The sequence below is a fragment of the Rana temporaria genome, chromosome 5, assembly GCF_905171775.1.
Source record: "Rana temporaria chromosome 5, aRanTem1.1, whole genome shotgun sequence".
In the NCBI taxonomy this organism is placed as follows: domain Eukaryota; kingdom Metazoa; phylum Chordata; class Amphibia; order Anura; family Ranidae; genus Rana; species Rana temporaria.
The window spans coordinates 146070910-146098858 of NC_053493.1; the positions used below are offsets into that span (position 1 = coordinate 146070910).

Below are 27949 nucleotides of genomic sequence, written 5' to 3' on the forward strand. Positions count from 1 at the left end.
TATACAGCTAAATGTATTATAATACACATAAAAACCAAGTGGTATTAGTTTGTATTATGACCATCTCACAATCTGCACCCAATGTATTTACGCCAAATAGGTCCTACACAAAGTTTTCACAAAGTTGCATTTTCTATAGATTCTCTGAGCACAGTCCAAAACCTCACCCCTTTTCCTGCTACAGCCAGCATTCTAAATATATAAACAGAAAAAATGAAACCTGAGTGCATGATGATAAAAGGCTTTGGATTGTTTTTGTTTTTGTTTTTTCCCATCGAAGTCAATGGAAACAAAAATAATTTGTTCCACATTGACTTCAATGTAATGCAATACCAAATGCGGCCATAGGTGGGGAGGGGGGCCAGAGAGCGCCGAAAACGGCTCATTTCTTGTGCCCCTGTACCCCAGGCCAAATGAGGTACTGCAGGCCAATGTTCGGCTTTTCTCGGCTTCTGTGCCCCTGTACCTCAGGCCAAATGTGGTACTGCAGGCATATTTTCGGCTCTGCTTGGCTTCTGTGCCCCCGTACCTCAGGCCAAATGAAGTACTGCAGGCCTATTTAGCTTGAATTTTGCTTGTCTTGCGAATCAGCACTCGCAAACCGAGTCAGAATTTAAAAAAAAGTTGCTCGCAAATCAGAACGCTCTCAAACCAAGTTACTCTTAAACCGAGGTTCCACTGTATATGCTTTGTGAACTAATATTGATGCAAAAAAATAAGGACAAACATAGAATCACTGTATTAACAAATATATTTTATTTACATAGATATAATTATTAAGATATATATATATGTATATTTAGGATACTTTTTCGAACATGGCGCTTACTATCTCTAATGAATTTGACTGGCCTCAGTTCTCCATGGGCACTGGATTTGAGAATTCCACAATTGGGTAAGACAATTTATATCTAAGACATCATGTTGTCATACCATAACTGTGTGAGCATGTATTTCCCAAATCATTCTTTCTCCATAAGCACAGACACACAAGGAAGAAAAATTGCTGAAATATATTTTTACCTAACAACATTTGTTTAACTTGTATCGTATGTAATACTTATCACATTAAAATAACCTCTACACAGAAACTGCAATTTCAGATAACTTTGCCTCCACTGGCTTTTCAAATAAAGAGGAGCTTGCGATCAGGGATTTAGGTACCAATTCATAACTGCAGTGTCTCTGTGTATTTAATATACAGCAGTACTGAAAATGTAATGCCTTGGGCATCGAAAGAGCGAAGGAAATATTAAAGCAGCACACAGAATTTAGGCGGTTGTTGGGAGGTAGGAAGTGAAGTAACAGATTTTTTTTTTCATTTAGCATTATACGATAAATTATAACACATTCTTACAGGAGCCACATGGAACCCATCTGCAGGCCTGTCAACACTTTCTGTTTCCTCATGAATATGTATAGTTATCCATAGCTTTTAATTTTGTAATGGGATTTAAAAAGATAGCTTCTTATACTTTATAACTCTCCTTCATTATAATGTTTTGTAAGCATTTACTGAAATAGTTAGAGAAAGGGCTATTAATTCAACCAAGGGCCTTAAGGTTAAATATGTTGAAAAAGCAACAGTAAGTTACATAAACTGAGCTATATATATATGCATTATACCTATCTATGCAGCAGGTGGCGCTGTAATTATTTAGTGTATAGTTCATGTTTTCTATGATATAACAGGATGTATTGTCTATCTCAGTGCATGTACTTGTATGCTCCTTGTTCCTGTTCATGTTTCTCCATGCTGTAAGACATGTAATATATTTCTCCATGAAAGTAAAGCCGTATTACTGCAGCCAAGAAGCTTCCAGCGCTTATTGCAATACTCTGCACAATAAAATATAGGTTCCCTACTTAGGGCTATTAGTATCTGCAATCTCCTCCGTAACAAGCATTAAACGTATTCTCTCTGGAGAAGAGATGTGCGAGAGGAGATATGATGGCGATATACAAATAACTTACTGGTGACCGTAGCATAGGGAATTTTTTTTTCAGTGGGAGCGAGTTTAAAAGGACACACAGCCATTCGTTGAAATTGGAAGAGAAGCAATTTAACCTTAAACTGCATAGAGGGTTCTTTACTGTCAGAGCGGTAAGGATGTGGAATTCTCTTCCAGAAGCAGTGGTATCAGCAGGGAGTGTCGGTAGTTTGAAAAAACTATTAGATGGGCATCTTAACGAAGATCACAACATACAGGGATATGCAATTTACTATTGGCATAAAAAACAAGCACACTACAAAACACAACACGATACAATAGACAGGTTGAGGTGGATGGACTGGTGTCTTTATTCAACCTTATGAACTATGTACTGTAACTATGTACTGTAACTATGTAACATTTGTGACATGGGAAAAACATAATAACTCGGTACAGAGAAACAAACACATTGCTTCCATGCAGAACTATAGTAATCACAATAAACTCAGCTACACTAATGCCTTGTACACACGATAGGAATTTCTGATAAAAAAAGTCTGATGGGATTTTTTCATTGGAAATTCCTATTGTGTGTGGGCCCCATAGAATTTTTTTCCATCTGAGTTTGGAAATAGAACATGTTTTATTTTTTTATCTGATGGAAAGAATCCTATGGGAAATTCTGATCGTCTGCGTGGAACTCTGACAGAGAAAAAAACACGCATGCTCAGGATCAAGTCGACGCATGAGGCATTGAACTTAATTTTTCTCGGCTCATCGTAGTGTTTTACGTCAACGCAATTTGGACGGTCGGAATTTAGTCTGACAGTTTGTATGCAAGACTGATGGAAGACGGCTTGAACGGAATTCTGACGGAAAATTCCATCAGATTTTAGCCCATAGGAAATTCCTATCATGTGTACAGGGCATAAGACATGAGGTTAGATAAGGCCAACTCAGTGACTTTTGTACAGTATCCCTATGGGATGTGAAACCTCTAACAATTGCTGCCATTCTTGTTGAGCTTTCTGGTGACTAATGCCATTGGGTTGTTAGCAGTTGTCCTATGCACATAACAGATACACGGAGGCTTATGATACAGTATGTTTACAAAGGATCTCAGCTATGTAATGACTGTATTACTTTACAATCACCAGTAAAGTCTTGAAAAATAACAGCAGGGATCTGAAAATCTAAATCCGATAATGATTTAAGAGCAATACAGACATTTCTCAGGGCTGACAATATTGTACTGTGTGGCTATGACATCTACGACCTAAGACTCAATTCATATTTCCCATAACAATCCTTATTTTTAACAATGACAACCAAGAAAGAAAAGAATATGATCTTTATGGCAAATAACATATTCAGATTCGGAATACTTTATTAATTTAATATATGTATTAAAAAATAATGAATTGAGCCTGCAGTCACAGAAGTTGGCATACATTCCTGTCATTTTTGTTAGGCTTATAATTGACAACTCTAATTGGTGGTTTAAATACACATAAATGTTTATTTGATATATTTTATGCTATCTAAAGAGATACCATATTTCATGACTCATTACACATGATCTATACATTTTCAGTATGTTTCTCATGACTTTCTCATTTGTCTTTAATTTTCCTAACTGAGCTCTGTATATTACAGAGGACCGACACAATCATTATATCTGAAGTTAAGAAACCGAAACCGGTGTAACCACAGGGATTACCAGAACATATCCAGAAATGGTATACATTTTTCACTATTGAAGAATTTTAAACAAATGCAAAAAAAAAAAAAACTGAGAAAAAACAAACTGGCTTTTAATACATCTTGAAGCATGCAGCAAACAACAAGGGACTAGTAGGGCTGTATAACCACAGGACTATATAGAAAATAATTTGCAATGTGGAATGTGAGACTTTAAAAGTGCTTAAACATCTCAGGAAAACACAGACACAGATATAAAAATATCTTACAATATTTTTGAGTACAAAAAAGTTAAAACCAGTTTCTATTTGGAAACATATAAGGCCCCATACACACGATAGAATCTATCCGCAGATAAATCCGTGCAAACGGGTTTCAGCGGATATATTCTATGGTGTGTACACTCCAGCGGATAATTATCCGCGGATATTTTTCCGTCGAATCGCTTTTCAGCAGATAAAATATTTGCTGACATGCTTAACAAATATATCCGCTGTGAAGCTATCCGACGGATATATCCGTTGGTTAGTACACATTATCCGCGTATAAAAATCCCGCGCATGCTCAGACGAAATAAGGGGATGGGAGCACTCGTTCAGGTAAAACTCTCGTTTGTTTCTGATATGGCACATTCGTCCTGTTAAAGCTCTATTGTGTTGTTTCTTGCCTCTTTTTTTCTCTGCGTTCTCTTGCTAGAATAAACCCGTTTTCTTGCTAATGCTATCTATCCAGATGTTGTAACTTTATTGTAGTCCTCCACATGTCTATGTTTTGTGTTTAATTTTTAAATGGATTTTTTTTTTGTTTGGTGTTTTATTTTCTTAATATTTTTTGTGCAATTTCTGGCACCATTGTTTTTTCATGCACATTTTTTTTTTTTTGGTTGCAATTTCTGGCACCATTGTTTTTTCAAGCACATTTTTTTTTTTTTTTTTTTTTTGTGCAATTTCTGGCACCATTGTTTTTTCAAGCACATTTATTTTTTTATTTTTTTTTTTGTGCAATTTCTGGCACCATTGTTTTTTCAAGCACATTTTATTTTTTTATTTTTTTTTTGTGCAATTTCTGGCACCATTGTTTTTTCAAGCACATTTTTTTTTTTATTTTTTTTTTGTGCAATTTCTGGCACCATTGTTTTTTCATGCACATTTTTTTTTTTTTTTTTTTTTTTTTGGTTGCAATTTCTGGCACCATTGTTTTTTCAAGCACATTTTTTTTTTGTTTTTTTTTTGTGCAATTTCTGGCACCATTGTTTTTTCATGCACATTTTTTTTTTTATTTTGTTTTTGGTTGCAATTTCTGGCACCATTGTTTTTTCATGCACATTTTTTTTTTTTTTTTTTTTTTTGGTTGCAATTTCTGGCACCATTGTTTTTTCATGCCCATTTTGTTGTGTATTTTTTTGGGTGAGGTTATGTCACCATTTTTGTTATGCGTGTGTTTTTCCTTTTTTGTTTCACCAAGTTGGTACACCAAATGTCCCCCCCCCACAAGGAGTTGGTGTCCTTTCTAAATGACACATATTACCAAAAATGTTTCATGCCTAATCAACACAGTGTAAAAAAACAATAGACAAGGTATTTCTGAAAATAAACTCACCATTTATTTCAAACATAATTCAACAAAAAAATAACTAGAAGGGCAGCACTTGCTGAGATAGCAACATACATGCAGACTTGTGTTCCAGACTGCACAGGCAACATAGTCAAGGACAAAATGGCAAACCTTGAGGACCGCATACCGACAACTAAAGAGAACAACTACAAAAAACAAAAACCAGGAGCAGCAGCAAGCGAGCCAATGGAGCCCAGGCTGTGGTAGTCCAAAAAGCAAAAAGTTTTTGGGGGATCAAATGGAAGGCCGGGAATCATCGTCTCCTATTCCTTCTAACCCTCCTTGCAGCAGATCTTCCACGGATCCGGAAATGGCCTCTTGCAGATGGGGAGGATGTGGCAGCAGGAGGAGGTAAGAGATGTTGGGCAGGATGGGCCGGGTCACTGATCTCGGTGTCATCCGTCAGCCAGCCCCTCTGCATCCATAGAATGACCTGATTAAATAGGTTCCTGGCACGCCTCTGATCTTCCTCCCCCCCTGTTGCTAGTTCGTGTGCAACATAGGCACTGTAGGCCTCAGTGCGGGTGAGGGGGGCCCTCATTATGGCGCTTGCCTCCCTTATCATCTCAAGGCTCCTATCCTCCACTTCCCTCCTGCGCCTCATTAGGCCTGCTTGCCTGACCTGGGGGGGAGGGACATGTGGGCTTGTGCTAGCCCTGGGCCTGGGGCCCTCCTGCCTAGTGCTTGGCCCGGCCTCCTCCTCCTGGCTGGCAATGACCCCTTCCTCCTGGCTGGCATGCATCTCGGCCTCAGTAGCCGTCAAATCCAGGCTGGTCTCTTCTTCCTGTGGCAAAAAAGGGACATTTTTTACAATTTGACACCAGCAAATCACACACATTTTCAAGGCTCTAGACTGGTTTGTTTTAGCTTACTTTAATGTTTAATCCACTCTCCTTCTGATCCCTGTACTTGTCATCCAGGACCCCTATTTTTCAGACCCCGAATTTTCTCAGCCATTTTTTAGTTTGTGCTTACAATATCAACTCAAGAATTAAACCATAATTAGCAGCCCAAAAATTTGGTGTAAAATACTCTACCTCATCTGAAGAAGTGCTCAATCGAAGTTCTGGACGCATGCCAGCCAGCCCCTCACTGTTCTCCTCCTGTCTAGGGTGATCCGTGGAAGGTCTGCTGCCCTGCTGTCTGGGTGGAAGGCTTGACATTGATCGCCGGCCATCCATTTGATCCCCCAAAAACTCCAGCTCCTGGTAGTACCACAGACTTGGCTCCGTGGACTGTCTTGCTGCTGCTCCTGATCGTTGCGCTCGTAGTTGTCTTCTTTTTGTGCGGAATGCGGCCCTCAGGTTGTTCAATTTGTTCTTGACCATGTTGCCTGTGCAGTCGGGAACCAATGTCTGCATATATGTTGCAATGTCAGCAAGTGCTGTCCTTCTGCGCGCCCGACTTTTATAGAGGGGGTGTCTACTATCCCAAAGTAGGGGCGTCTCCCGATACTTCGCTATAAGCATACTGATCGCCTCTTGGCCCACAATCTGGTCCATTTCCTTGGTGAATGTTTTTTCACAAAAAACACAATTAACACACTGTAAAAATAAAAATTAAGAAGCATAAAAAAATGCACAGCATTCACATTGTAAGAATATGTGGCACCAGATTTCAAAACTACTATGCAAACACAGTGTCTCCTGCAGCTAAAATGCTGCCCAGCTCTGCCCCATTGTTGTGACCAAAAATTATTTCATATGCAGCCCATTTTACCAAAAAGTTGCCTAAATACGTGTCATCTCTAACCATCCTCCATTTTTTATATTTTGACCATTCCTCAAGGCACTATTTCATGTGTACCTAGCATGCCCCTCATCATTCCTGACATAGAAATACACTTCATAATAACCTCTGGCCAACCAACACAGAACAATACTTGCATGATCACAATACACCTGTCAAAAACTACAAATACGTAGAGCATTCTTCACATCTACATTAAAGTGATGTGTGAAAGCATTGTGAGAAGGAATTAACGTTTTGGGGACACAAGAAACATAAGTAGCGTTAAAAGGGTGCAAACAACAGACCAAACCCCAATCCCATGGCTCTATATTTTTTAGGCCTCTGCTGATCCCATGTTCCAATTTTCTTACCTTACTATCTCTAGCTCCTCGTGAAGCACCTTCAATTAATCTCCGCGTAACGTACGTAACCACGTGGCTTCCCTTTTATACACTCCGCGTGTGCGTGATACACCGCCTTTGCCATGCCCCCTAATCAATGTTAACTCCAAATATCTGGCGTTAAGTGGGTAACTTCTGTCAAATGTGATAATCAGCTCCGCGTAACGTACGTAACCACGTGGCTTCCTTTCTAGACACTCCGCGTGTGCGTGACACACCGCCTTTGCCATGCCCCCTAATCAATGTTAACTCCAAATATCTGGCGTTAAGTGGGTAACTTCTGTCAAATGTGATAATCAGCTCCGCGTAACGTACGTAACCACGTGGCTTCCTTTCTAGACACTCCGCGTGTGCGTGACACACCGCCTTTGCCATGCCCCCTAATCAATGTTAACTCCAAATATCTGGCGTTAAGTGGGTAACTTCTGTCAAATGTGATAATCAGCTCCGCGTAACGTACGTAACCACGTGGCTTCCTTTCTAGACACTCCGCGTGTGCGTGACACACCGCCTTTGCCATGCCCCCTAATCAATGTTAACTCCAAATATCTGGCGTTAAGTGGGTAACTTCTGTCAAATGTGATAATCAGCTCCGCGTAACGTACGTAACCACGTGGCTTCCTTTCTAGACACTCCGCGTGTGCGTGACACACCGCCTTTGCCATGCCCCCTAATCAATGTTAACTCCAAATATCTGGCGTTAAGTGGGTAACTTCTGTCAAATGTGATAATCAGCTCCGCGTAACGTACGTAACCACGTGGCTTCCTTTCTAGACACTCCGCGTGTGCGTGACACACCGCCTTTGCCATGCCCCCTAATCAATGTTAACTCCAAATATCTGGCGTTAAGTGGGTAACTTCTGTCAAATGTGATAATCAGCTCCGCGTAACGTACGTAACCACGTGGCTTCCTTTCTAGACACTCCGCGTGTGCGTGACACACCGCCTTTGCCATGCCCCCTAATCAATGTTAACTCCAAATATCTGGCGTTAAGTGGGTAACTTCTGTCAAATGTGATAATCAGCTCCGCGTAACGTACGTAACCACGTGGCTTCCTTTCTAGACACTCCGCGTGTGCGTGACACACCGCCTTTGCCATGCCCCCTAATCAATGTTAACTCCAAATATCTGGCGTTAAGTGGGTAACTTCTGTGAAACGAGCGAAGAATCTCCGCGTAACCTACGTAATTACGTTTTATTCATTCTCTACACTCCGCGTATGCATGAACCGCCGCCCTCGTACACGCCCATGACGGGACATTTCCTGGTTTCCACGCCCCTAATCTCTGTGGGGATGAAAGATGGCGATGACAGGCGACCATGCACGGAGCTCTCAGGCCAGAAGTGAGGGGAGAGAGGCAGGAACGTCCCGATCCCGTCCCAAACGGTATAAGGCCACTAATATGGCTTTTGAGGAAATGATAGAGCTGGTGGATATAATGCGGAGGAAGGACTATGATGGCAAATATGGGCCATACAAGACCCCCAACCGCAGAAAGGGCAAAATAATGGAGAAGGTGGCAAGAAAAATGAAGAGAATGTTTGGGATCACCCGGTCCAAGGAGCAGCTACGGAAGCGGTGGTCTGATTTGAAACTGAGGGAGCCACATCAGTACAAGAGGATCAAAAAAATCTTAAAGAAAAGTAAGTTAATTATATTAGTTGGGGGGGGGGGAACCTTTTTTGAATTTTAGCTTGGTCAGGTACATTTCTACATCTGTCTCCTTGGCCTGGTTGTACTTCTGAGCTCATGTTGAAATAGAAGGTGTTGTTCTCCAACATTTTTCTTGGGCAACGACTGTTAATAGTAAACATCTTTGACATCAGCTTATTTCTCCCAAATACGATGTTAGCCCAGGAACAAAACACCTGGACATGCCTCTCTGGTCAAAAACATGGTTTGTAAACATTGTGTACAAATAGAGTTGTTGAAAATGCAAATCCAAGACTGTGTAATGCCAACAGTGCTACGAAGCTGGTGTTTTCATATCTGAAATCCAGAGCACCTGTGTCTCCACCTAAATATTATGATTGTAATTTGTATGGTGTCCGTGTTAAAATTTAAGGGGGGGGACATCCATGTGTGTCACTTTGCCAAAAAGGGCCCGAATCAGAGCTTGCCATAGAAGTCATCCAAAATGTAGGAGTGGGGGGGAGAAGACCCAATTTAGCCCCAAAAAAAAGCCTCTTCCTTAATAAAGCAATGTATGCGATTTCTGCTCTACAATATCTGTGTGTTGATGAGTATACCTTTTTGTCATTGTTTATTTAAGGGGAAAGAAGACGCCTGCAGTTTGAGGAGGCTGAGAGGGCCAGACAAGGCCAACATCAAACATCTCGCCATGTGGAGGAGGAGGAGGATGTGGAAGGAAGAGAGGAGGATGTGGAGGAGGAGGAGGATATGCAAGGAAGAGAGGAGGATGTGGAGGAGGAGGAGGATATGCAAGGAAGAGAGGAGGATGTGGAGGAGGAGGAGGATATGCAAGGAAGAGAGGAAGATGTGGAGGAGGAGGAGGAGGATGTGCAAGGAAGAGAGGAAGATGTGGAGGAGGAGGAGGAGGATGTGCAAGGAAGAGAGGAAGATGTGGAGGAGGAGGATGTGCAAGGAAGAGAGGAGGATGGAGTCATCTTGGATCTGGTACTTGTGGATGAGGAAGGGGAATTTGATGAGGATGATTTTAACAATTTAGAAGATGGTGGATTGATGGAAGGAGGAGTCGTGGAGGATGATGGGGAAGTGGTGCAAGAAGGAGGAGTGATTCAAGATGTCGAAGATGTGGAGGTTGGAAGGAGCACACCATCAGGTCAGTGTCACACCAGCTTGATATGGAAAAACAGATGTAGATAGGCTTGCCACCTCATCCCTTTATTCACAAACACATATGGATTACACATGTTCTGTGGCTAGTGTAATGCTGATATGGCACCAGATGAGTTTAATTACCACCTTAATCAGCCACAGAACCTGTAAAATTAATATGTGTTGTGGTTTAAAGGGATGAGGTGGCAACTCTATATAGATCTAGACAGGCTTTTTCTGACATTGTATTTGTTTGGCTTCATTTTGTAGGGGATGAAGATGTTGGTCATCATTTTTCTGCCGCCAGTGCTGGAATCATAATACAGCAAGTGATGGAGTGCAGCAGTGAGATGGACAACATGCGCCAAAGATTGCATCTCATGGAACAAAATGTTAAATCATACTTTTTAGAGTGCTGCACCGAGCTGGAAACTATGCGCCAACAAATGAGTGCCATAGAACTGAAATATAAAAACATCATTGACATGATGGGCCGGGTCAAAGACTGACCACCCCCCCCACCCGCCCATCCCCCAACCTGTTTTATTTTGTTAGTCAGCAATACGCCAAAATTTGAAGATGCACACACAGTGTGGCAACATGTGCTATCTGCCATCACAGGATCTTGATTATCTGTGCTTTGTGGGTACAACCCCCTCCTCCATTCTCAAGTAGTTTTGGAGGAAGGGTTTGCTCCCACATAACACAGACATTGATCACTCATGATGGCAGATAGCACATTTCGCCCTTTGTTGTTGTTTAGATGTTGTAGAACTGACATTTGTCCATTGGCGTGTTCAGGTGTGAACTCACACCATGACTGGGATGTACAAGTGAAACATTTTTGTCTTTTACATGTTTTACACATTTTATATGTTTTTAAAAAAATAAAGGCTTCAATCAAAAAGCCAAAAAAGTAAAAAAAAAAAAAAAAAAAAATAATATTAAAATCAAAGAAAAACTAAAAATTTTTTAAATTTTTTGAATTACAGGAAAAATTTAAACACAAATGTTTGTGGAAGATTTTAATTATTTTCCCAGAAAAAAAAAAAAAAAAAAATTTGTTTCTAAAAAAATTCACACACAAAAATTGTGTTCTGTTTACTATTGTGAAATATTCTAGTTGTGGGAAAAATGTCAATTTTAAATACATTGGTGAACTCCAAAAATATAGGAGAATAATGATTGTTAAAACTCCAAGAATTCGAGAACTCAAAAATATAAAAAGAAAAAAAATCAATGCAAAAAATCAAAGTTGACATGTTTGTTAATAAACATTTGATTGAGTCAGCAAGGAAAATGAAAAAGCTGAAAATAAAAAAAGCTTGTCCAAAAAACAAACAATGAGTGGCTTTCTTCTTTTATATGCTGGATACCCAGTTTGTAGATGAGTGAATAATGTACAATTGTGTTTATTTACTAAAACCTGAACCCTACATTTGGCACTAGAAGTGCACTATTTTTGTTGAGAACCAGGAAGACAGATAAAACGAGAAAAAGCAGTAATGACAAACAACTGTATAAAGTCCAATGGTCTAATTATTTATTATTTCTGTGAATATTCCTTTCTTTTGGGGGCCGAATTAGAAAGTAATATCATCTGGCATAGCAATGGCCCCCCGACCCATGAAGTACTCAACATATTTGTTGCGTACCTCACGAGCAGATTGGGTGCCAATGCCAGCGCGACCAGTGACCAGCCCAGGGAGAGGATCTGAGAGTAGTCTTGCCTCAGAAACGCTGTCGGGTAGGTACGTCTGGGAATGCCTGCGTAAAAAGTTGTGCAAAATGCAGCAGGCAAATACAATGGTGTTCAATTTATATTCCGCCAGATGTATAGCTGTCAGGAACAGGCGGAACCGGTTGGAGAGAATCCCAAAGGCATTCTCGACTACCCTCCGAGCTCTGGACAACCGATAATTGAACACCCTCCTCTCGTAGGTGAGGGTCCTCTGGGGAAAAGGCCGCATTAGGTTAGGTCCAAGCCCGAAAGCTTCGTCCGCTAGGAACACAAACGGAAGTCCTTCCACATTATCTTCATCTGGTGGCAGTGCCAGACCACCAGTTTGTAGACGATCGTAGAATTCAGTCCGTGAGAACACTCCCCCATCTGACAGCCGGCCGTTCTTCCCCACGTCCACATAGAGAAACTCATACTGTGCCGACACCACCGCCATCAACACGATACTATGAAAACCCTTGTAGTTAAAATAGTCGGACCCCGAGTGGGGTGGGGGCACAATGCGGACGTGCTTCCCATCTATTGCTCCACCGCAGTTCGGAAAATCACAACGCTGGGCAAATTGGGAAGCCACAGACTGCCATTCCTGTGGTGTGGAGGGTAGCTGTGGGGACAAACCAAAAAAAAATTTTCAGTAATTTATCAGATAAACATTGCAATCACAATACAAAAACCATCACATTGTGCAACTTCAACAACAGGATTCAAATTTCATAACATCATTGTGAAGTGAGTATTTAGTTAAAACAATATAGGCCCACTTAATTATCAGACTCCACATCCCTCTGATGATAGAGCAATAAACTAATTTCAGGGGGGAGGAGGGGGGGGGGCAGAGCTACAATTGATTAGCCACAAATTCAAAAATTGGCTAGGTGTGTTTGGGCCTAGCAAAGCATGCTGGACAGGTTTATGGTGGGTAAGGACAAAATATGCAGGTAGGCCCAAATAAAATTTTTTTAAGGTTAACAACATGCATGGGGAGAAAAGGGAACATCCCACACACAGCAGATTCAAATCTCATGGTTATTATGGAAGAAAAAAAAATTAGACTTTCTCACACATTTAAAAAAAAAACATTGTGATGTTAAAATTAGGGAACTTACCTTAATATACTCCTCCTGCAGAACATGTATGATGGCAGTACACGTCTCCGGTATGATGACCCCAAGCGACTGGGGAGAGATGCCTGTGGAGAACTTGAGGTCCTGCAGGCTCCTCCCAGTCGCCAGGTACCGCAACGTGGCAATAAGCCTCTGCTCGGCCGTGATGGATTCCCGCATCACAGTGTCCTGCCTCGTGATATAGGGGGACAGAAGTTCCAGCAGACGGTTGAATACGGGGTCCGTCATGCGGAGAAAATTCCTGAAATCATCAGGATTATTCTCCTGGAGTTCCCTAAGCAGAGGCATATGTGAAAAATGGTCACGCTGGCGCAACCAATTCTTGGTCCAGAAACGCCTCCTCCCAGTGTTCCTGCCCAAACAACTGATTCGCTGAGCCTGTCCATAAGCAAACCCATAAACACCACCAATTCGCGAGAATCGACGATGCTGCTCCATCATGGATTCAAACCGACAGGCTGGTCAGTCAAGAACACACTCCAACAGAAAGCACAATCAAATCCAGCACAACCTGCTAAGCCCGCACGACACACAGATACGAGCGCACAGTACGCGGAAACGTGCTGAAAGCCTGTGCCCGAATGCCAACTGCAAACCCGCAAGCACACGCACTGAACCCAAGAATACCACCTGTCAAACCACGGAGACTGAAAAGCACGAATCGGCTCTAACCAAACCTTCACTAGCACGCGGTCACACGGAACTAGCAAAAGCGGAACAGAGGGCGGCGCCGTTGACTTTGGTCTTCCCCTTTATAGTGACGTCTTACGTGGTTTACGCTGCATACGTTCTGGTTCGCGGGGATTTTTATACGCTAGTGTGTACGTGACAGCGGATCAACAGATAAATCCGCCGATCCGCTGAAACCGATCCGCGGATAAATTCAAGCGCATGGATTCTATCGTGTGTATGGGGCCTAAGAATTTTAAAAATATACCAGACTGCTTTTTGGAGTTGTGTATTCAATTTAATGTGTATTCACAATATCTTCTGTTTCTGTTTCTTGACAGGTGGTTCAGCAGGCAATTTAAAGAATTATTTAAAAAGGTAATTCTACTTAAAATGAAAAAAAAAAAAAAACACTGCATGTGTTTGTGTGCCATTAAGACCACTGAATGGCACCCCAATGCACCTTGCTGACAAACATGCTTTGCTGTGAAGCATGGGCAATCCGCGCTTCCCCCACAGGTGAACAAGAAAATTGTCAGTGCAAACCGTGCTAATTTATATGAGAAAACACTAATAAATAAATAAAAAAAATTCTGCTAGAAAATTACTTGGAACACCCAAACATGATGGCCCGGATTCACGTAGCACTTACGCCGACGTATCTCGAGATACGCCGCGTAAGTGCACATATGCACCGTCGTATCTATGCGCCTGACTCTGAAAGCAAGATACGCCTGAAACTAGGCTTCATCCGACCGACGTAAGTTTCCTACACCGTCGTATCGTGGGCGCATATTTACGCTGGCCGCAAAGGGCGCTCCAATTAATTTACGATTCAAATATGCAAATGAGTGAGATACGCCGATTCACAAACGTACTTGCACCCGGCGCATTAATATACGGCGGTTTACGTAGGTCGTACGCCCAACGTAAAGTTATTCCCCATCTATGAGGCGCAACTCATGCAAAGGTATGGACCAGGGAACAGCCGTCGTATTTTACGTTGTTTACGTAGTAGTACGTGAATAGGGCTGGGCGTAGGTTACGTTCAAGACGTAGACAGTGATTCGACGTAACTTAGGCAGTTGTTTCAACGTGATTCTGAGAATGCGCACTGGGATGCGTCCACGGGACAGCGCATGCGCCGTACGTTAATCTATCTTTATGACGCTCAGTCCATCATTTACATGGGGTCACGCCTCATTAGCATGGCTCACGCCCACTGCCACTTACGACGAGTTACGCCGAGGGAACCCAGCGTAGATTTGGGAGCAAGTGCTTTGTGAATACTGTGCTCGCCGCTCTGCGCTACGTCGGCGTAGCGTATATTTGATACGCTACGCCGGCATAACTATGCGCCGCTGTATGTGAATCCGGGCCGATATATTTGTTTTTAGCAGAGACCCTAGAGAATAAATTGGTGGTTGTTGCAATATTTTATGTCACACCGTATTTGCGCAGCAGTATTTCAAACGCAATTTAAAAAAAATACACTTTAATTAATAAAAAAAAAGAAAAAACAGTAATTTTTTTATATAATGTGAAAGATGATGTTACACCGCAAGAATCGTAAGAGAATCGTGATCCTTATTTTAATTTTATTCTATTTATTTTAGCCAAAATCAGGCAGCTCTACTGTGTACATTATTCTGGCACTATAAAACTGGAAATAACGAAAATACACTATTCACAAAGGACATAGTTTGATGTTTAATACAAGGCACGTGGGGTATGATCTTCTACATTTAGTGGATGTAACTGTTTATTGGAGCCAGAAGTAAGAAAAAAGCTTAGACTAAAAAATATTTTTCTTATTCATTTAATCCTATTTCCTAAGAAGGATTTGGGTCCAGCAACTACACCTCATTCCTTAGTATGTAGTATCTAGGAGTAATTAAATTGGCATCATTAGTGGAATATAAACACGTCTAGGGGCCTTCACATAACTGATATAGCATTTTGAGCACCCTATGGGTCCCAAACCTGGGGTTCTATAATATGTAAATCATGATTTTTGTAGAACGAATAGAACACTACCTATTTCCTTCCCAAATGTTACAGATCATCACTTGACTTTCTCTGGAAAAAATAAATGAGATTTGATTATTAGAACATTCCGGGCTTTGGGACTTCCAGCGCCCTCAGCAAGCTACTGTAAGCTATGCCAGCTACTTTTAATTATTGAAAGGTTTACCTTTAATCGGTACCCAAGGAAGCAATTAAAAACCATCTGTAAATTGCAAATGCAAGCCAGAAAACATTACAACAATCTTTAACTTTTAAATCTGAGTTGTATTCCCCTGCAAGTAAACATTTTTTACTGGCTTTTCATATGATTTTTTACATGCTCCAACATGTGGCTGCTGAGTGTGTGAACCAGAAAACATGCAGACCTACTGTACTGTATATTGCCATAGCTTCTTGATTTTCGAAAAATTCAGGCTATATGGATACAGACATCTATAAGGATTTAGCATCCTTGCTGCTCTTAGTGTAAAGAACCTTCTACGCCAGGGGTGTCAAACTCAATTTCATCGTGGGACGCATCAGCATTATGATTGTCCTCAAAAGGGTCGGTTGTATCTGTAAGATTAGATGTCCAGCGCATCCCCTCCCTTTACATTAGATGTCAAGAGCCACCCCACCATCAGAAGTTGAGTCCCCCACTCTTCCTTACATCACAGTGCACCCCTTTTCCTTATGCTGCTGCTGGGAAGAAGCTGGATGCATTGCTTGAAAGCAGAAAGTAGGGATCTGGAGGAGGACCAGAGGAGGGTTGGACCTCTCCTGCAGCTGCAGTAGAGGTGCGAGGGTCACATGAAATGGCCTGGAGGGCCGGATTCGGCCCGCTGGATTTGTGTTTGACACCTGTGCTCTACGCAGTTTAAGGTTAAACCTCTTTTCTTCTTATTTTAGTGAGTGGTCATGTGTCTTATTAAACTCCCTTCTGCAAAAAAAGTTTTATCCCTATTGTGGGGTCACCAGTATATTATTGTTTATTGAAATCATATCCCCTCTCAAGCGTCTCTTCTCCAGAGAGAATAAGTTCAGTGCTCGCAACTTTTCTTCATAACTAATATCCTCCAGATGCTTTATTAGCTTTGTTGCCCTTTTCTGTACTCGCGCCATTTCCAGTACATCCTTCCTGAGTACTGGTGCCTAGAACTGGACAGCATACTCCAGATGGGGCCGGACCAGAGTCTTGTAGAGTGGCAGAATTATCGCTTTATCCCTGGAGTTAATCCCCTTTTTAATGCATGCCAATATTTTGTTTTCTTTGTTAGCAGCAGCTTGGCATTGCATGCTATTGCTGACCTTATCATCTACTAGGACCCCCAGGTCCTTTTCCAACCTAGATTACCCCTCAGGGTTCATCCCCGAGTAAGTAGATTGCATTCACGTTTTTAACACCCAAATGCATTATTTAAAAAATGTCTACATTAAACCTCATTTGTCATGTAGTTGTCCACCTCATTCATTTGTTCAGATCTTCTTGCAAGGTTTCCACATCCTGCAGAGAAATGATTGCCCTGCTTAGCTTAGTGTCATCCGCAAATACAGAGATTGAGCTTTTTACCCCATCCTCCAGGTCATTCATGAACAAATTAAACAGGATTGGTCCCAGCACAGAACCCTGGGGGACCCCACTTCTCACCCCTGACAATTCTGAGTATTCCACATTTTTCACCACCCTCTGAACTCGCCCTTGTAGCCAGTTTTCAATCCATGTACTCACCCTATGGTTTAATGCCAACTAACCTTACATTGTACAGTAAACGTTTATGGGGAACTGTGTCAAATGCTTTTGAAAAATCCAGATATACCACGTCTACAGGCTTTATCTAGATGGCAGCTCACCTCCTCATAGAAGGCTAATAGATTGGTTTGGCAAGAACGATTCTTCATGAATCCATAAAATCTTGTATATAGTCCCTTATCTCCTCCAAGAGCTTGTATACTATTGATGTTGGGCTAACTGGTCTGTAATTCCCAGGGATGTATTTTTTTAAATATTGGTGCTACATTGGTATTTCTCCAATCAGCTGGTACCATTCCAGTTAGTAGACTGTCAGTAAAAATTAGGAAAAATGGTCTGGCAATTTCTTGACTGAGTTCCCTAAGTACCCTTGGGTGCAAGCCATCTGGTCCCGGTGACTTATTAATGTTACGTTTCCCAAGTCTATTTCTAATTCTCGCCTCTGTTAGCCATGAGGGTGCTTCCTGTGGTGTGTCATGAGGACAAATACTGCAGTTTTGCTTACTGAAGCCCCCCAAATCCCTCCTGAAGACTAAGGAGAAGAATAAATTCAATTCCTTCGCCATCTCCCCATCCTTTGTAACCAGATGTCCTTCCTCATTCTTTTATGGGCCAATACAGTCTGTCATCCTTTTTTACTGTTTATATACTTAAATCATTTTTGGGGATTTTTTTGTTATCCTCCGCTATGTGTCTTTCGTGTTCTATCTTAGCTGCCCTAATTGCACCCTTGGATATCTTGTTGTATTCTTTGTAAAGTCTGAATGCTGATGATGATCCCTCAGCCTTGTATTTTCTGAAGGCCTTCTCCTTTTCTTTTATATGCATTTTTACATTAGAGTTAAGCCATCCAGGACTTTTGTTAGCTCATTTAAATCCATCTCCCATTGGGATGCACTGGCTAATGCCCTTATTTAATATGCTCTTAAAGCAAACCCATCTCTCCTCCGTGTTCTTTGTTTCTAAGATTTTATCCCAAATTATACAGCAAGGTTCGTAGTTTAAGGAAGTTGGCTCTTTTGAAATTCAGTGTCTTTGTTTTCCCCTTGTGTTTCCTATTTGTGTGATTTATACTGAAGCCAATTGACCTGTGATTGCTGTTTCCTAAATTGCCCCATATTTTCACATCCGTGATCAGGTCTGTATTGTTGGTAATCAGTAGATCTAGTAACACCTTGTTTCTAGTTGGTGCGTCTACCATCTGACCCATGAAATTGTCCTGCAAGACATTTAGGAACTGGCGAGCCTTAGACAAATGCGTGGTTTCCTCACATCACTCTCCAGTATCCATACAAACAGTGAGATGGTCCCTCTAGTACACGGGGACGCTCTAGCCAGCTTTACACCTTCTGAGTATGTGAATTATTCCATTAGTGACCAATCTACAATACATGTGCATTAACCAGACTGAAGTTCCAACACATGAAGTGTTAACCCCCTAATCTTTTAGTTTATAAGCGTTGTATGTGATCTGCTTCAAGAGCATGAGCAACAATCAACAGTGACCTGACCCCAGCATGTTTCAGTTTAAAGCGGGAGTTCACCCATTTATAAAAAAAAAAAATTTCTCCCCTTAGCTTCCTGCTCGTTCGGTCTAGGGGAATCGGCTATTTGTATTAAAATATGAGCAGTACTTACCCGTTTTCGAGCTGCATCTTCTTCCGTCGCTTCCGGGTATGGGTCTTCGGGAGCGGGCGTTCCTTCTTGATTGACAGCCTTCCGAGAGGCTTCCGACGGGCGCATCCATCGCGTCACTCGTAGCCGAAAGAAGCCGAACGTCGGTGCGGCTCTATACTGCGCCTGCGCACCGACGTTCGGCTTCTTTCGGAAAATCGTGACGCGATGGATGCGACCGTCGGAAGCCTCTCGGAAGACTGTCAATCAAGAAGGAACGCCCATTCCCGCAGCCCATACCCGGAAGCGACGGAGAGGATGCATCTCGTAAACGGGTAAGTACTGCACATATTTTAAAATAAATAGCCGATTCCCCTAGTAAAAACGAGCAGGAATCTAAGGGAGAAAAGTGCCCTCTAAGGGTGAACCCCCGCTTTAAGTATCTTTCCTGCAATTTTCATAGCATGCATTGTTGCTGATACAATCCTAATCATCTAAATTGTTCTGGAATAACCTTCTTCAATTTTCCTGGACACTGATTTTAATCACCGTTTCTCCTCTGCAAAGCCCTTCTTGTGAAGTTTAGCTGCAAATAATACAGTATATTATTATAGTGCATGCATTACATTTTAAAAGCTATGCCATTACATAAAATTGCCATAAAATGCCTTTATATAAATACCATTTAGATCAGGGGTGCCCAACCAGTGGCCCAGGGGCCACATGTGGCCCGCAGAACCCTCTGATGTGGCCCGCGACCTACTTCTCTGGGATGGTGGGTTGGCAAGCCCAGAACGCAGTTTTCCAACCCGCCATCCCAGAGCATCGGTTTTGTGAATGAAGACGGCAGTAGAGGAAGCAAGAGACTGCGCAGCAGAGCTGCATAAGCTGATGCTTCTTGTATAGCGCCGGCTACTGCCACAAGCGGAGTGATACCAAATGCACTGTTTTAACCTGCAGGTTTGGTGCGCTTTCAGACAATGTTCCACACCTGCAGGATATGATAGAAGTCTATGGCAAAGTGCAGCTAACCCGCTGGAAAGCCACAGGTGCACTGCGTTGCACCCGTGGTGTGGGTAAACCACAGCGCATTAGTGTGAATGCAGCCTTAGACCCCTTTCACATCAGTGGACCCTCCATTCACCTCTACGGAGCAGTAGATGTAATCAGACTTGTGTCCATTTACACTCGCCTACCTTCAATCCAATCCACTAAAAAAAACAGAAGGGTATCTGTCCCCTTCTATATAGGCGGATCAGAGGGCTCATATTGTGGCCCGCGACCAATTACCAAGTCACTTAAGTGGCCCTTACTCTTCAAAAGGTTGGGCACCCCTGATTTAGATTGTCAGCTTGTAATTCTTATTCCTAGATCTATCTAAAGCTTCCTCCAAATAATTTTCTTTGGGTTATCAAACCCAAGTGTGATAGTCTTCCCCTTTAGATGCCCAAAAATCCATCCCTAGTTTAATTTAGCTAATGTATATATCAGCCAAAGTTTAGCTGCAAGTAATACAGTATATTATTTTGGTGCATGCATTACATTTTCAAAGATATCCTGTTGCATAAGGTACCACTTAGATTGTCAGCTTGTAATTCTTATTCCTATATCATTCTAAATCTTCCTCCATAAAACTTTATTTGGGTTATCAAACCCATGTATGTCTTCCCCCTTTTGGTGGCCAAAAATCGAATCTAAACTATGGAGGGATAGACAAGGTTTGATAGCTATACTGATTTTACCCACCTCATACTGCTCACCGGTTTTTAGGCTTTCGTTCTTCTATTTTTATCTGGTAATTCAGTCAGTAACCTCGTTTTTTTTTTTTAAAGCTCAAGCTCTCAAGCAGAATGTATCAGTTTACAAGGAGGCGACAAACCATTTAACACTTGCAGTGGTACTTACAATGACCAGCTTTTATTCAAGTAAAACCTTTATCCTAAAAGGGACAAAACAGTTTGTTGTAAATTATTATAAAGTGTGAGCTGGCTTGTATTTGCTTGTGTATTTAAATCTGTTAGTACGTTTAACACTCCCCTCCCTCACAGACTGACCATACTGCTGTCTGCTGTGCCTCCTGTGTTGATTTATCCAGATTGGGGGAACTCTAATACAGGAGGTGTATTAGAGTCCGGTTCACCAGATGAAAACAAAATGAAAAAAGGCTATAAAATGAAAACTGATGCAGCCACCACATGCAATATATTACATTTTTGGTTCTGGATTTAATACTAATTTAACATTGTTTTCATTTTGTATTTCAGTTTGGCACGGAATCAAGAAATTGACAAACCTGTGGTTGTTTTTTATGGATTGATTGGCAATGACGTCTGCAATAAGTAAGTTTCATGCAAAGAATATAACTGCCTATTCATGAAACTGTAAGGAAAGGGGATATAAGCAATCATACAGTCATTCACAAGGCTCTATTTGCTGTCATTTTAACCGTTACAAGTAGAGGAAATTAAACAGTTCACAAGCTTGAAGGATAAAGGCAAAGCCCTATGAATAACCTACACAAACCATGGAAGTAGACAGCATGATTGAATAAGGTGATCCGCGCAGCATTGTACAATGCATACATAATCAAAAGGAACATTTAGAGCAGAAAACCAGCCAACTTATATGTCTTTTCCAAGAACTTCATAAGTATTTTCAATCATCTATAATAGACAAATCTCTATAGATAGAACAGCAGACAAAGAGGCAAATGCTTCAAATGTAGGACCACCATTCAAACAACAGGACCTTACTGAGAGGGTTGGTCGCAGCAGACACCAAGGAGCTCACTGCACTTATTATAATGATGTTATTGCAAAATTTGGCACCATTAAGGCAGTACTACAGGAGGTTTCTGATGAGCACTCCTGCTGCCAGTGCATCAAATAGAACAACGATGGCCATAGAAAGCCTCCCCACAAGAGAAATGTTAACTCTAGGTAAAATGATTATAACCCAAGCTTTTCAATATATGAGCATCTTGGCAACAGAAAAAAATCCCTGTAGGTTATATAATCATGTCTCTAAAGACATTGCAACAAAGGCACAATAGTGATATACAATATATAACTTCTGTCAGTTACAGGCCATCTACAGGTCTCGGCAGGGGCAGACTGACAACTCATGGGGCCCCCGGGCAATTGGAGATTATGGGGTCCCTGGACAATAGGAGATTATAGGGCCCCTGGGCAATAGGAGATTATGGGGCCCCCAGGCAATAGATTATGAGGCCACACAGTATACACACATACAGTATACATACAGTATACACAGACACACAATACATACACACAGAATACACACACTGAAAAGGTAATGGAGAAGCAGGGCAGCTATAATCTTGGGATTTAAAAAAAAAAAACACAGATTTGTACATACTGTCCCTGGTTTTACTTAGGCTTGAAAACCTGATGGGGCCCCCTAGTGGCATGGGGCCCTCGGGCAGTGCCTGAATGGTCAGTCCGCCCCTGGGTCTCGGTACCACCCAAGCTATTAAGTGAACCGCAGTATCATGAATCCCATTCTACATAAACTTCACAGGTGCATACAATATGATCACTTGGATGACAGTGTTGATATCTGGTACCAAAGGTAATTTACAGTTTGGATAAACACCCCAGCCTTGTCAGAGATATTGACTCTAAAGAAAATAACTATATCTGAATGGGGATTTGAAATTCTACACAAAAATAGCTCAGATGTCACACTCATGGTGGTGACAGTTCTCACCATTCACCAGTGTCAAAGTTCTGATACTTAACTGGAGTCTCTCACTGCTGCCTGTTATTATAAGATGATACGTAACCGCAGCATCTTCATATGTATTTTGGAAATCCCGTATTCTAGTACAACGTTTTTATTCATAACCATATTGGGTACTGTCATGCTTTCATCTGGCACTCAATCATTAAATATCTTTATTCTGTTTACCACATTTACACATTATACAGAATAGTGGGGAAACAACCTTAAGTGGTGGAACATATGCAAGACCAAACAGATTATTGGTGCACAGTAGATGCATAATATATGTATAAATTATCAAAAACTATAGGACTGATTTAGTAAAGCTGGGGAGTTCAAAATCTGGTGCAGCTCTGCATAATAACCAATCAGCTTCCAGGTTTTTTGGTAATACTTAATTGAACAGACTTGAGTTTGAAGCTGATTGGCTACCATGCACAGTTGCACCAGATGTTTTACTCTCCAGCTTTAGTTAATCAACCCCTATAACTCCCTTGTGTAGATCACAACACTACTCCCCCTAGAACAGTGGTTCTCAACCCTGTCCTCAAGTACCCCCAACATGTCATGTTTTGGGAATTTCTCTTAGATAAAACAGCTGTCCAAAATACCAAGCCAATGACTCGGATTTAAAGCACCTGTGCAAGATAAAGGATAACCTGCAAACATGGCCTGTTGTGGGTACTTGAGGGCAGGATTGGGAACCACTTGCCTGGACATTCGCTCAATACTCTGTTCTCCAATTACACTCCTAGACAGCACTAAGGTAACTTAATACGCCAATCCCAACAACAAATCAGCGGCTCCTTCGGGGGTAGCGCTACATAAAATAGAATAGAGGCGTGGGAGTATGTTGCTAAATGTTGTACCTTCATTAAATGTAACCTTTTTGCTACACTTAGAGGAGCCTCTCTTCTCTTTTATAGTTGTGACATGACGCTACTTGTTTATCAAGACATTGCTTGTATATCAAGTCAAATTTTATTAAAAAATGTTGTTTGTCTTGCAAAATGCTCTTAAACCAGGTTACTCTCAAACCAAGGTTTTACTGTATTTACTTTAGTCACCTTCTTGATATATTTATACTTGACAGCACTCCATTATTCTAGAAACTGGTGCCTTCCTTGACCTTCAGCAGATCCAGAAACATTAGTCATTTCAACTTGTACCCACATTGGTCCGGCCATGTAGCTCCTAGTATAAGCAATCTTAACAGACAATCCTAAATCAAGCAGTGAGACCCAGTGATTTGCTATAAACCACTTTATCAGCACATAGAACAGGGATCCTCAATTTACAGCCCTCCAGCTGTTGCAGAACTACACATCCCATGAGGCATTGAAAAAGCTCTCACATTCACAGACATGACTAGGCATGATGGGAATTGTAGTTTCTTGAGCACGAGCAGAGGAAGAAAACAGGTGCAAGTCACAGCAGTGGGGGATGTGGCGACACAGATTTCTCTGTCGGTTTTTAGCCTAGCAAAAAAATGCAAGAGGATTGCTCAGCGCTGGATTAACTCTTCGTGGCAAGACTGGGCACAGATGACTTGACATCCTCTACTGTACCAGGTAGAAGTCTTCATTAAAAAAAAATTGAGTTTACGTCCACTTTTACTTTGCCAGAATAAATCATTTATTCTGACTGTTAAAATTAATTAATGGTCAAGTGCTAAATGCACCTAGCGTTTAGGCCCATTTAGCAGCTTTTAGTAGTGTCAAGCATTTTTTTCTGCCCAAACTCTGTTGCTCCTGGACACACTAGCAGGGAGGGGTTTTCCTGCCTCTAAAAGCCCCCACCACTAAACACTACTAAAAGCCTATGTGTGCATTGAGATAGGCGAACATGCAGGGGCGTTTAGAGGAAGAAACAAATTACCTGACGCCCCTATGAGCAGCTGTAAAAACTGTCTGACATTACTTTTATTACGGCAAGCGCTGCTTGGCATAGATTGGTGGAGAGGTGGTCAAATTACATTTATATGACTTTTTATCATGCAAAAGTTGCATAACAGCTAAAAAATATTTGTTTTACTTGCGTTCTAGTAAAGCAGATACACTTAAAGAAATGACAACACCTGCAGAGATGAAAGCTGATGTCATGGAGGATCTTCAATACCTAGATAAACATTTACCAAATGGAAGCCATGTAATTTTAATGTCACTAGCTGACGGACGATTCCTCTGGGATTCCTTACATGACAGATATCATCCTATCGGTAATTAACATTCCTGACAATGCTTGTTCACCTTTATTATACAGTACAGTATATGTATTTATAAACTGAATATTTGTATTCATCTCCAATTTAAATTGTCAAATGACTATTTACATTTCTTTTTTTCTTAATGCAGGACAGTTAAACAAGGATGTCACATATGAACAATTCTATGATTTCCTGAGCTGTCTTTCGGTAAAAAATATATATATTTATTACATTTAAATGTATCAAATGACAGGTCAAATAATAGGAAAATATAAAAGTGGAGTATCTGAAAACAGATTTGATGCATTTCTTCATATTTCATATAAGCCTCTAATGTTTATTTTACGCTTTCATTGTTTCAGTAGTAAAATGTCAGGTTTTTGGTTTTGTTCAGTTGATTTGAAATGAATGTTTGAAGATGCAAATTTTTCTTCTAGCAGACTACATAGGTTAATGTTAGCTTGGATACTCTGGGGCAGATCCACAGAGCGAGTACGCCGGCGTATCTACTTTCAAATTTCCCGCGTCGTATCTTTGGTTTGAATCCTCAAACCAAGATACGACGGCATCTGGGTTAGATCCGACAGGCGTATGGCTTCGTACACCTTCGGATCTTAGATGCAATACTTCGGCGTCCGCTGGGTGGAGTTCTCGTCGTTTTCCGCGTTGAGTATGCAAATTAGCTATTTCCCGATGATCCACGAACGTACGTGCGGCCGTCGCATTCTCTTACGTTGTCTCTAGTCGGCTTTTTCCGGCGTATAGTTAAAGCTGCTATTTTGCGGCGTATAGTTAGACTTGCCATGTTAAGTTCGTCGTTCCCGCATTTATTTTGAATTTTTTTTTTTTTGCGTAAGTCGTCCGTGAATCGGGATGGACGTAATTCACGTCTAAGTTAAAAAAAATGACGTCCTTGCGACGTCATTTAGCGCAATGCACGGCAGGAAATTTAGGGACGGCGCATGCGCAGTTCATTCGACGCGCTTCATTTAAATGAAACACGCCCCCCTACTCGCCAATTTGAATTAGGCGCCGTTACGCCGCGAGAGATACACTACGCCGCCGTAACTTAGGGCGCAAATTCGTTGAGTATTCAAACCAAAAAAAGTAAGTTACGGCGGCGTAGCGTATCTCAGATACGCTGCGCCGGGGCAGATCTTTGTGAATCTGCCCCTCTGTGTCAACAAAACTGTTATGGAAATTTTGTAATTGAAAGATGTTTCCATATATTTAACCTTCTTGAATGTAATTAAACAGTATAAGTCAGATAAGGTGATAATGTAAACCCAGTCCTAAATTTCCTTCAATAAGGCCCCTTTCACACTGACGGACCGATTGGGTCCGCCTGTCAGTTTTTTAGGCTAACCTGATCGGACCAGCCATTGCTCTCCATTTTACAATCCATGTAAAATGGATTGTAGTGCAAATCTGCAAAATGCAAAAAGCAGTAAAAATGCATAGGTGTGAATCCAGCCTTAGGCCCCATACACACGATAGAATCCATCCGCAGATAAATCCCAGCAAATGGGTTTCTGCGGATAGATCCTATGGTGTGTACACGCCAGCGGATCTGTTTCCGCGGATATTTATCCCCTGGAATGGATTCTAGCAGATCGGATATTTGCTGACATGCACAACAAATCCATCTGCTGGAATCCATTCCAACGGATGGATCCGCTCGTCTGTACAGACTTACCGGATCCATCCGTCCAAAGGGATTCCCCGCACGCGTCGTAATGATTTGACGCATGCGTGGAATTCCTTATATGACAGCGTCGCGCCCGTCGCCGCGTCATAATCGCGGCGACGGCGCGACACGTCATCGCCAGAGGATTTCCGCGCGGATTTCAATGCGATGGTGTGTACACTCCATCGCATAGAAATCTGCGGAAATCTTTGAGAGGATTTATCCGTGGAAACGGTCCGCTGGACCGTATCCGCGGATAAATTCTCTCGTGTGTATGGGGCCTTAGAGGATTATGATTCACATGCTGTGTTGAGTGAAATTACGTTTTACATACATGTCCATTTTTCAACCAATTTAGAATAATGATTTCAATTTTTAACCAGACAATTGCTTGCTTTATATTTAGATCAACCCTTGTGTAGGTTGGATGAACAAAAATGGAACAATCCGAAATCTAACCACAGAGGTAATAATCTTACAGTATGAATCAAGAAAGGCATAATCCTACATACACTAGGAATTAATAAGGTCATCACATCTGTGTGTGCTTCCATGTTAGTGTGTAGAACAAGAACCGTACATGAAATCTTTACTGGCCTTACTCAATGCACTTGCCGATTGTGGAAAAATTAGGTTTAAAATTTCCAAATTTTGCCAATATTTTGGCAATGAATGGACCCCTTAAAGCGGAGCTCCACCCAAAAGGGAAAGCTTCCACTGCCACATTTGGCACTTTTTGGGGTGGAGTGGGTACCTGATTTTGACAGGTACCGACTCCCACTTCTGGCTCAGATCACACCCCACTCCTTCAACCGCAGTCTTTTGGGACACATCACAGGTCCCAGAAGACTATTAGGTAGATTCAGTAAGAGTTAGGCCGACTTATCAGTAGATAAGTCGACCTAACTCAGAATCTACGCCGACCTATGTTTAAGCGTATGCTCAAACAGAGATACGCTTAAACATATCTAAGATACGACGGCTTGCGCCGTCCTATCTTAGGTTGCAATATTTTGGATGGCCGCTAGGTGGCGCTTCCATTGCGGCCGGCGTAGAATATGTAAATGAGTTTATACGCCGATTCACGAACGTACGCCCGGCCGCCGCAGCCGATTTACGCCGTTTCCGTAGCGCATTACAGGCCTAAAGTTATTCCATCTATTAGGTTAAAGTATGGCCGCTGTTCCCGCCGTGAGATTCAAATTTTTTACGTTGTTTGCGTAAC

The 27949-nt window shown here is 41.6% G+C and overlaps 1 protein-coding gene across 1 annotated transcript in view; it reads left to right on the forward strand.

Annotated features, from left to right (window-relative positions):
* AOAH (acyloxyacyl hydrolase) overlaps positions 1–27949 on the forward strand; it is a 198038-nt gene that overhangs the window by 149080 nt on the left and 21009 nt on the right. The window contains exons 12-18 of the mRNA XM_040353220.1: positions 804–895; positions 3591–3673; positions 14058–14094; positions 21352–21426; positions 24877–25049; positions 25186–25244; positions 27131–27190. Coding sequence (XP_040209154.1) covers positions 804–895; positions 3591–3673; positions 14058–14094; positions 21352–21426; positions 24877–25049; positions 25186–25244; positions 27131–27190 — 579 coding nt within the window. The remainder of the gene's footprint in view (positions 1–803; positions 896–3590; positions 3674–14057; positions 14095–21351; positions 21427–24876; positions 25050–25185; positions 25245–27130; positions 27191–27949) is intronic.